The 11,929-nt window shown below is 34.7% G+C and overlaps 1 protein-coding gene across 1 annotated transcript; it reads left to right on the forward strand.

Annotated features, from left to right (window-relative positions):
- The first annotated feature begins 596 nt into the window (after nt 1-596).
- Nucleotides 597-10,141, forward strand: LOC143556511 (uncharacterized). Its single transcript, XM_077045808.1, has 14 exons — nt 597-3,117; nt 3,207-3,335; nt 3,406-3,555; nt 3,646-3,698; nt 4,271-4,487; nt 4,618-4,681; nt 4,791-4,898; nt 5,835-6,034; nt 6,121-6,336; nt 7,332-7,607; nt 7,705-7,852; nt 8,793-8,926; nt 8,998-9,084; nt 9,161-10,141. The coding sequence occupies exons 1-14, from the start codon at nt 703-705 to the stop codon at nt 9,245-9,247; spliced, it is 4,284 nt and encodes a 1,427-aa protein (XP_076901923.1). The 5' UTR covers nt 597-702; the 3' UTR covers nt 9,248-10,141.
- The last annotated feature ends 1,788 nt before the right edge of the window (nt 10,142-11,929 follow it).

The following is an 11,929-nucleotide window of genomic DNA, read 5'->3' on the forward strand; positions in this document are numbered from 1 at the left end:
GATATTCTCAAGGCTTCAACCGGTTTTTCAAAACCATTGATAATCATAATATAAAGTACTAACAGTTTTAATCAAGCCCCTAGTTCTCTTCTTCTTCTTCTTCTAATCAATAACATGAATGAATTTTATATTATGGTTGATTTGTTTCATTTTTAGTTTTGGTATCATGTTTTGGTTGTGGTCTTATAGTTTTGGTTTGAGTATTATATACAATTGATTGTTGGTACAATATCAATATCGATACCAAATTTAGTGTATATTTTTTTAAAAGAATAAAAGAATGGTACACAAGCGAGTACCGTACCTAAAGTACTTGTATCCGTACCATAAAATTCGGGTATGTGTATGAGTAGAAATACGGGTACGGTACCGAACTCATTTTGTAACCAAAAGAAACAAAAAATAAACAAATAATCACTAATTAATTAAATTAAATTGAATAGAGATGTAAATAAAAAAGAAACCCAACCCATAGGCATAACCAAAAAGCCCTTTCCGTACACACACACACACACACACACTCAAACATCGATCGCTGCGGTGGAACACCACCACTCACCACCACCGTCGTATTCCAACTGATTTCACAATATCAATTATCAACAACAGTAAGTAAGTATTAATCATCTTTCTCTTATTTCTATATCTATTCACTTCATGTATATGATATAAGGCGTCACTTGTACTCTCTATTGAACTGCAATGGGCCGTAAAAAGCGAAACACCGATAATCGCTCCAAACATCCTCCTGCTCCTGTTAATGTTGATCATACTCAGCCTCAGCCGCTCGACGGCGATGATGCTGATGTTACTTCACTTGTTTCGGAACTCGATTCGACTGCGAATTATCCCTCCCTGCAACAATTAGCCCTAGAAAATGAGGTTTCCTTAGCCATTGACTCCGAGGGTTACTCCGTCTTAAAAACCGACTGCGAGAAGGCTCTAGTTGCACTTAGACGCGGGAATCATACTAAAGCCCTAAGGTTAATGAAGGAATTGTGTTCCAAACACGAGAACACGGCTTATTTAGCGTTGATTCATCGGGTGCAAGGGACCGTGTGTGTGAAGGTTGCGAATATTATGGATGATGTGAATGCGAAACAGCGGTATGTGAAGAGCGCTGTCGAGTCGGCGAAGAAGGCGGTCATGTTGTCGCCGAATTCGATTGAGTTTGCACATTTTTACGCGAATTTGCTTTGTGAGACGGTTGCTGATGGGAAGGATTATGATGATTCGGTTAGGGAGTGTGAGCGTGCGTTGTCGATTAAGTATCCGGTGGATCCGGGGAAGGAGGGGTTGCAGGATGAGAGCCAGCAGAAGTTATCTACACCGGATGCGCGGATTGAGCATGTGCAGAATGAGCTTCGTGCGTTGTCTCAGAGGGCGAATATTGGTTCTATTTCGAGCTGGATGAGGAGTTTGAATAATGGAGAGGATAAGTTTAGGATTATTCCTATTAATAGGGCTCCTGATGATCCGATGGATGTGACAGTGGCTCAAGCCAGAAGGCCGAATGATATCAACAAAGCAAGTAAAACGGTTGAGGAGAGAAAGAAGGAGATTGAGGTTAAAGTGGCTGCAGCACGGTTGTTGCAGCAGAAGATGGAGTCTTCTAAATCCCAAACCGAAGGGGACAAGGGTCTAGAATCATCTTCTGGGCCTAGTCAGCCAACAGGTCAACAAAGGAAAAGTGGGAAGGCGAAGAAGAATGCATATAGTTCTCAAAGAAAAGACTTTGTTCTTCCTTATTGGAAGTCAATGGGTGCAGATATGAAGAAAGACTTGTTTAAAATAAGGGTGACGGATATCAAAAACCATTTTAAGGCACTAAAAGATGGGTTAGCGTATGAAGTCATTACCGAAGCTTTGTTGTTTGGTGCGAGCCATAATAGTTGGAGGTACTGGATGTGTTGTAAATGCAATGAGAAATTTGCCGACCCTAAATTGCACCAGCAGCATGTTCATGAACACATGGAAAGCTTATCTCCAAAGTTGCAGACGGTGTTACCTCTTAATGTTGACCATGAGTGGACTGAAATGCTTCTGACTCATCCTTGGAGACCATTGGATGTCGATGCTGCAGTTAGAAGGATTGAGCTGCAATCTGGTCCCTCAGTTTCTAACTCAGAGTTAGTTAACAACCATTTCAGTGACAGTTATGGTTATCAGTATATGTGGGATCTATCATATGGACAAAAAAAGTATGAGGATGGTTTCAATCATGACAGCTGGCCATTATCTAATGACATTGAGCGAATAAAGCTACTAGAAAAGATAAAAACTTTATTCCATTTGCTTATTAAACATAAATGCCTTGCATCTAGTCATCTTACAAAGGTTTTTCAGTTTGCAGTTGAGGAGTTGTATCCTCAACTTGCCAACTGCAATTTGGACCAATCACCCTTTTGTATATGCTTACTTGGAGCAACAGAGCTTAGAAAAGTTCTCATGTTCTTACAAGAATTGACTCATTCTTGTGGATTAGGTAGATACTTAGAAAAGAGTAATACTTTAGAAGAATTAAACAGTGTCGTTCACGTGAACGAATTGGCTGAAAAATTAGTTTTTGATCAAGATGGCTCAAGTCTCTTGTTGAATGCAAATATTTGCCAAGATGATGATGATGATGATTCTTTCTTGTCATGGATATTTTCGGGTCCCACAAGTCGAGAGGAGTTGACTTTCTGGACAGGGACTAGAACTGAGAAGATGTATAAAGGGATGGAGATTCTAGAAACAATTAGTAAAGAATTTTCACATTTGCAGAGCTTATGTGATAGAAAGTTGGAGCTTATAACCTATGAGGAAGCATTGCAGCTAATTGAAGATCTTTGTCTAGAAGAAGATAAGAGAAGAGGGCACGCTTTAGAATTTGTTCGCCAAAGCTACGAGTCTATCTTGATTAAACGAAGAGAAGTTAGTCGACTCGACAATGATGTTACACATGTTAACAGGTTTGAATTGGAGGTCTTAACAAATGTCCTTAAAGAAACAGATTTTATGAATGTGAATTCTCTCGAGTGTGACTTAGAATCTGGTGAATATGACTATATCGGGCAATTGGATTCTTGCATAAAAACTGGAATCCAGAAACAGAAAGAACAGTTGTCTGTTGAGGTTTGTTTCATTAATCTATACATATTATGCAGAATTCTTATGTGCAGTCTTCCCAGTTTCCACTTTATCTCACTTTCTCAGTAATGCAGTTTAACAAAGTTGATGCACGGATCATGCGGAATCTCTCTGAAATGGCTAACTTGGAAGCCAAGTTGGGTCTTTTATGTGGTCATGATTTTGGACTCATAGTTGTGCCTCTTGTAAAGTCATATTTGCGGGTGCGTGTACATATTGCTATAAACTCCTCTCAAAATGTGAGTATATTTGTTGACGTTTTTCATTTTTTAGGCACTCATAGAGAATTTAGCAGAGAAAGATGCCACAAAGAAGTCAGATGCTGCCAGAGAAGCTTTTTTGGCAGAACTTGCTCTAGATTCTAAAAAAAAGGGAAAGGATAAAAGAAAGAACAAAGAATCCAGAAAGACAAAGGATTCCAAGGTTTGAAATAGATTCTTACAACTTTATATGCTCTGTTAGATTATATATTGAGAATACAATGTAAGGTGATGATAATTGTTACATGTGCAGCATACAAGCGGTGGTGAATTACATCTTTTACCCAATGACGATGCAGAAAATATGTATGTGCTTTCTTACCATCATGCTTGTAAACGAACAAACTATTGAACACGAACAGTTAAAGTGTTAAACGAATGGAGTTTTCTTGTTCGTGTTCCTTAAGAACATTTTCGTTTATGTTTGTTGTTAATGAACATGACTGAACACAAGCGAATTAACATAGATGGACACACATAACTGACCGAACACCAGTTAAAAGTAATCGTGAACAATAATTAGTTGTGCTTAAAAAATAATAAAGTTTAAACTAAATTGTAAGAAGTGATATTTTGGTTTTATAGAATTAGACTAAATTGTCATCAACATAAATATTATAAATGAATGTATAAACGAACAAACTAAAACAAATGTAGATTACAAACATAAATGAACGTAAACAAACATTCTCAAACATAAATGAACAAGCCACTTGTGTTCATGTTTGTTCATTTATCAAAATAAACAACATAAACAAACTTATTGTCGAATGATTGGTTCCTTCACAGGCTTACTTACCATGAATGAATGTTGAATATAAGACTGTTCTTTATTATCCATCATGCTCTAATGTTGTGATGATGACTATTTTCCTCAGTTCCTCGAGCCCACACGTGACGGATGAACAATCGAATGGAAGTGTTGCTTTTCATGAACAAGAAGATGAAGTAAGGCGTTTAAAGATTGAGCTTGAAGCTGAGGAAAGGAAGCTTGAAGCAACATTAGAATATCAGAGAAGAATTGAGGATGAAACTAAAAAAAGATATCTTGCAGAACAACATAAAAATAGCTCAAGAATGACACCAATGGGCATGGTGAGCATATTCATGATGTTATATTTGATAACCATGCTATTTTTTCCTCTTGTTTGATAGATATAAAGCAGATTATAAGATAAAACATCAAAATGCTTACTTTTTGCAGTTGCTGATTTTTATCTTGTAGGAACCTATCAACCAAAGCAACGGCCTTTCGATCAATAGGGAAGATGGACTCACAGAGTGGACTGGTATTGATAATGATTGTGCATTTGTGCTTATAACTCATAATGGAAATGAGAAATAAAAAACAGATGTACACAAATAATCTTTTTAACGGAATCTTTTAATTATTTGCAGATACTTCTTCCGTAGATAATGAAACAAGAATCTTGATGTTGCAATCACAAGAAGATGACGAAAAAAGGTTCCAAGCTGACCTGTCAAAAGCTGTCCGCCAAAGCCTTGGTATATATTTATTTGCTTATCTCAAACAAGATATGGTAGTGTGGTGTAAAGTTCACGACTTCACTCCATAGTAATGGAATAGAAAACCGAAAATATATGAACTTGGTAAGTAGTTGCAAAGACAGATTAAACCTAAAAGTTCTTAGCAAAGAATACGAAATCAAACTACCAAATCAATCAATCAATCAATCAATCATACCCAGTAAAATCCCACCGAAATCAAACTACCAAATAAAAAGGTTTAATCTTTTCACCTCTTAGTCTTGCATGTTAACATACTAACATAGTTAGATCAGTTTGTGTGCCTTTAGGTATGCTAAATTTTGGGGCATTAAACATTGAATATACCCAATTCATCAAAAACAAATTAATAAGTGACCATAATACCATACTACCCTTAATTTTCTAAAACTATAAAATTTCATATATGCCCCCATCTTTAACTTCGAACTTATTTATTTGCCCAGTTTTAGCTTAATTTTTTTACGCATATTTAACTTTAAATTTTTTGTTTTTATTCATAAACAATAGTTCAAAATATTAGATTGCTTATCATTCGATGATACCTGGTTTCGTTGTCTGATTCGAACAAACAGATTCAATTGTCATATTATAACAAAACAGGGGAGACCATGGTTCAGGTTGCTTGCTTATCAAAGATGTCATCAAAATCCAAATAAAGATTATTGTTTAAGCAAGTATAATGGAAAGGGGGGTAACATGGTATATAAGTTAAAATTCATTAAAGTCGGGTATATATGATATTATTGTTATTAGTTGGGTACATGAAATTCTTCAAGTCTGTATGGGTATATATTAAATTAATCCAAACCTTAAAGGATGTACTCTGCTGTGCAAACATGTGCTACAATCTCTAGTTACGTTCATGCAAAAATTTCTGAATATTTAATTTTGCTATTTTCTATAATATTTCAGATGCATTTCATTCACACAAACAATATTCTTCAGTATCTGAATTAATGATGCCTGAAGAAAATATTTTTCTAGAAGGTTATGACTCTATTGTTACATCTATTGAAGTCCCTTCAGACAAAGTAAATGGAAGTGAAGTGTATGGTACAGGCCTGAAGAATGAAGTTGGTGAATACAACTGTTTTTTAAATGTTATCATACAGGTTACAACAAAAAAAGTTTCTACACTTCTAGCAACTTTTTTATCATCTCAAGCATAAATTCTAAAACTTTGTTATTAAAATTGCAGTCTTTATGGCATTTGAGACGGTTCCGGGAGGAATTTTTGAGCACATCCACTTCTTTTCATCTTCATGTTGGTGATCCATGTGTTACATGTGCTTTATATGATATATTTAGTGCTTTAAATTCTGCTTCCGTTGATTCAAAAGTTCAAGCTGTGGCCCCCACTCCTCTTCGGGTTGCTCTTAGCAAATTGTATCCAGAAAGTAGTTTCTTTCAGGAGGTATGCCTATTCACACTGATTATAAATCTTATCTGGATATTACAAGGTTTTCTTATTATGGTTACAAATGAATAGGGTTGTAAATGAACCGATCGAACATAAACGAGGGCTTGTTCGTGATTGTTGTTGAGTTTAATCGAACACTTAAAGAACTGTTTTCTGTGTTCTTGTTCATTGGTATAAGAAAATATGTTTGTTTCATGTCTGTTCATTTAATAAGCGAACAAACATACTTGAAAAAAGTTTACATACTATTCATTTTCTTATATAATTGTTCATGCTCATTCGTTTAGGTATGAATATATTATTAGGTCATATAATACAAAATTTTTATTTCTTTGTGTTCACAAACAAATTTGTGTTCACAAACAAATAGGGCTGTTAACGAACATGAATTAGGACGTGTTCCGGATCGTTTGTTAGTTTGATCGAACACTTAAAATATTTGATTTATTTGTTTGTGTTTGTTCGTTAAGAAATTATGTTTGTTTCATGTTCGTTCATTTAATAAAGGAACACACATACTTGAAAGAAGTTTACTTACTATATGTTTTGTTATATAATTGTTCATGTTCATTCGCATAGGTGTAAATATATCATTAAGTTTTTTACACACGAACACATATATATGTAGATACACATATACGTTCATGAATGAGATTGGAAGCTTGTTTGTGTTTGTTCATTTATCTAAACATGCATAATCTTTAGTCCATTTTCGTTTGTCTTGTAAATAAACGAACTTTCTGCCGATCGGTTCGTTTAATGCTTGGTGCATTTATAGCCCCACAAACAAATCAAACTATATGTGCATCTGCTCAGTCATGTCATGAAGTATTATCTGTGTTAGGTTTATGTACATTACATGTTAGATTGTTGGGTAGCAAGAAAAGTTGTTAGACAGCTGGGCAATTGATTAAAACAGGTCAATTCGGGTTGTATTGACGCAAAACACTTTTTGTCCAAATATTTATATATGTGCTATGATTTTACAGGCACAAATGAATGATGCCTCTGAAGTATTAGGAGTAATTTTTGACTGCTTACATAAATCATTTACTTCTGTTACCGACAATTCTGATACTGGACGAGTGAAAAACAATATCACGGGCTATTGGGAGTGTATAGACAAAGCTTGTACAGCTCATTCTCTTTTCAGTTTGAATATATACGAACGTATGGACTGTTATAATTGCGGGTTGGAAACGAGGTGTTTAAAGTACACTTCTTTTTTTCATCAAATTAATGCCAACGCCCTCCGTACCATGAAGGCATGTTTATGCTTCACCTAGTGCTCAATTTCCATTGGTAAACCTTAAACAATATGCCCTGATGAATTTTGTGATTTTAATGGGTTTACCCCTGCAGGTCATGTGCCCGGAAGGTTCTTTTGATGAGCTGTTAAATCAAGTTGAGATGAATCACCAATTAGCATGTGATCTTGATGATGGTGGTTGTGGGAAGCTCAATTACATCCATCACATTCTTTCTACTCCGCCTCATGTATTCACAACAGGTGTTTCTAGAAACCATGATAACTCGAATCGTAACGGGTCAAACGGTTAATATTTTAGTGGTGGTTCTGGACTGACCCTGACCCACAGACACTTTTTAAAATTTTCTTTTTGATTCAAAAGTATTTAGGAGAGTTTCATATATATATATATATATATATGTACCCTTACAAACTTGCACAATATCATATATATGGTATACCTAATCTATACTTAAACTATCATATATTCTCAATTTGAAATGAATTTTAGTTTATGACCATTTTAGCCTTATCATTTATATGATTTTTAACCCATCAAATATATACATGTAATATTATTTTATGATTTGATTGTACTTTTGTCATTTATTATATATATATATGTATATGTAAATTGTTCATTTAACATATATGTGACTTGGTTATTACACATGTAAACTTGTGATTACATATATGTAATCACAAAGTTACATATAATAAGTGATAAAACTACCTAAAACTATTCTCAAATAATATTAAGTATAACAATAATTAAATAAAATGATTGGCTGTTCTTAAAGTTCATGAAATTTTTGAGTTCTGTTGGGAACCTAACTTTATTTATGTATGTATTGTATATATGTATGCACATGAAATTGAGAAGGTTAAAATCGACTTATCTTTTATGAAATTGGTAAATCTCATTTTTTTAAGTTAAATATTGTTAAAAATGTAATTATAAAGTCACTTCTTGAATTATTGTTAATGGAATGGGTAAATTTGACATTTCAACTAGTTTCTAAGGACATGTATGATATTTTAAATTAGGTTTGGGTAATATGGAATTTATCTAAAATAGTGAATATATATTAGGAGGTTTTATGCATTTGAATACACTTTGGATGACTTTCAAAATGTTTGACCCAGGTAAACCGTTTGGCACTTTTTTTATCAACTAACTTACACTTGTTCGGTTTTCTAGTCATTGGTTGGCAAAACACATGTGAAAGTGTTGAAGACATAAAGGCGACTTTGGCAGCATTATCTACTGAAATTGATTTAAGTGTTCTTTATCACGGTCTGGACCCAAATAACGCACGTCGTCTGGTTTCAGTGGTACGATCTTTAACGTATTAACATGTTGGTGTTTATAACGTATTAACATTTGTCCTTGCTGGTTGCTTAAGGTATGCTATTATGGACAACATTATCATTGCTTTGCATACAGCCATGTTCATCATCGATGGGTGATGTATGATGATAAAACAGTGAAGGTAACACATTTACTCAATTCGCTTATGATTTTATGACGTGTGATGATATATTTGATTAATAATATTAATTTTATAGGTAATTGGTAGATGGGACGACGTCGTTTTAGCGTGTGAAAAAGGGCATTTACAACCTCAGGTTCTTTTTTATGAAGCTGTAAATTAGCCAGTGTACCAGCTTTATTGCCCCGGGATTTTATATAATATGGTGGTCTGTGATTGGCTCGCAAGTTATATAGTCGTGGAAGCTTGTATTATAAGGAAATTTTGTAGGAGTTGACCATCTGAGAAGTTTAATCCAGAAAAGTCAGGTGGTCAAAGGTGTAAGTCAACAAAAGTCAAGTAAATCAGAAACGGAAAACGGGTTTTTGTTATTGTCATGGTTTGTATAGATCCGTGACGTGCCTGTCGCTATACGGTGTGACCTTCAGTTGTGTACTTTGGGACTGGGGTTGGACCATTGTGAGATTTAACCAATGGAAGTGGTGGAGAACCAAGACGAAAAGAGAGCGTGTGCTCGTTTTTATGTTGCTAAAGTAGGACTACAAATTCAAACGTGTTATATGGGTCCCACCTTAACGGATATCAGATAGTTCGAACTTACAGTTGCTTGGTGTTATATAGTCATTGACTTTTACATTTACATTTGTGTAAGAAGACAGCCTACTCCGTGGCTTGTCCCTACATTGGGCATGTTTACTCGGTCTAGATTGGTTACCGGCTTGAAGTTAGTCTAGATTGACAAAAGCATAAGCAGCCTGTGATTTGCAACCCTTTAAATTTAGCTTGAGCTAATAGCTGTTGAGACTTGTTTTGGAGTTGTGTTAGAATGATATATGCTCATTTGGATAAACATCCCTTATTAAAAAGCCTCTGTATTGTTTATTAGAAGATCCTACATAAGTTAAGGAAGCACGTAAAAATATGAGACCGGGAATGGTACTCATTTATACTAAAATAAAATGGCGAACTCGACTTACGATTTGCCAGAGGGCTTTAGCTTTCCATATACTTTTATTTGACTCAGCCTAAGTCTTGCCATAGGGCGAACTCAACCTAAGCCATTCTTAGGGGAGTGTTTAGGTATTGACATGAGGGTTAGTGCTTTCTTTTTCTTGGATATATGTTTCTTTTTTCTGTAGCTGTGTCTATGATACTTTACTACTCACTCATTGTTTTTTCTTAGTATTTTATAACTTTATTATTATTATTATTATTATTATTATTATTATTATTGATATTATATTAGTTTAGTATGGTTGTTTCACTAATTGTCTTAGTAAGTTAAATGTTACACGAATTTATATATTTCTCACTTGAGAAAAATATATTTTTTTTTGGAGCCCAGGGTCATGGCTAGAGAAACCTCTCTATCACTTGTGGTAAAAGTAAGGTTTGCCCTGCACGAATAGCTTATGCTTCGAGTGGTGAGATTATACTTGGTAAGTTTGTCTTGTTCGTATAAAGTTTATAACTAAAATGTATACTATATGATATGATATGGTATAATATAATTAATAACTAATAAACGAGCCGAGTATGAGCTTAAAAAATACGCCACAAGCCTAGGGCTGCCTAGCTTGAGTTTTAAAAAAACTGGCTCGAAAGTCGAAACAACCAAGGTTGGTTCTTATGCTCTACCAAGTGACTAGGTAAATTCACTACTTTGTATGTGTTGAATACAGCCAATGAAAAGCGTTGCTTTAATTTTGGGGAAAATGTGGCTGTGTCTGGAAATTTGGATGCACAAAATCATATTTTGCCCAAATCCAGACATAAGGGTTTGTCTGTGTGTAGGGTCAATTGTATGCACTGGAATTTATGTGAAAATATGCTTGAGATTGCTGCCTTTGCACATCTTAAACCTTGTGTTTGTGAAATGGTTGACTTGAGATTTGAGATTTGAGATTTATGAACACATCGAGAAAAGGGTGTTTGGAAGTGCATTTAATCTGATGATGAATGTTTGTGATAACAAAATTTATTTAATCTTTAATTAGTGTGGATAACAATGGAAATTGAATACCTTCAAAATACACACCCGAACACTCCCTTTGATCAAGTTGTCTAAACAAAAAGGTTTCTAAACCGAATGCCCGAAACCTAACCGCTCAAAAAACTGGTTGGAGACAACTGAACCATCAGTTTGAGAACTTTGTTGAAACCGGTTTGTGCACCTTTACTCACTAGGATCCTTTGTGAATGTGAATATGTGACATTTTTAGCTCAATTTCTTGAAAATGTTTTGATATGGTTTGAAATTTGAACATTACATAATTATACTAACTCATATGATAATCACGCAACCTGTATCTATAATTAAATACATATATAATTACACAATTTATATAAATAATTACGCAATTTATATGATAATCATGTTAGAAAGGAAGGTCAAACGGAATAGAGCCAATCATAGGATCAGTTTTTATCATCATATCCCAGCTCGTACTTGACATATTTACATTGTTTACAGCTCGTTACAGCCCGGAGATTAGCAACATATTATCTGTTTCCTTTTTTGTTTGTAATTGTAAAACACCTATAAATTATGGTGTCTTGTTCTGATGTAATACACACAAAAAATACAAAGCAATCTTTTCTTTTCATATTCTGATTATCAGTTTTAAGATGGTATCAGAGCAGTGTTAATGATCCTAGGATCGATACTGCTCATCATCTACCCAGCAACCATCCCAACAACCATTCAGCCTTAATCAACCAGCAAGTTGCCATGTCTGATATAGACGGTAGCTCGGCTTTAACCTTAGACAACCTCACAATCCAAATAGCCAGTCTTCTCAAAAATAGTCTTAATTCCCAAACACAAACCCCTAAACAGAATCTT

The sequence above is a fragment of the Bidens hawaiensis genome, unplaced genomic scaffold (assembly GCF_021521415.1).
Source record: "Bidens hawaiensis isolate Kalapana, Puna unplaced genomic scaffold, B.hawaiensis_p1.1 tig00018600_1, whole genome shotgun sequence".
NCBI classification, from domain to species: domain Eukaryota; kingdom Viridiplantae; phylum Streptophyta; class Magnoliopsida; order Asterales; family Asteraceae; genus Bidens; species Bidens hawaiensis.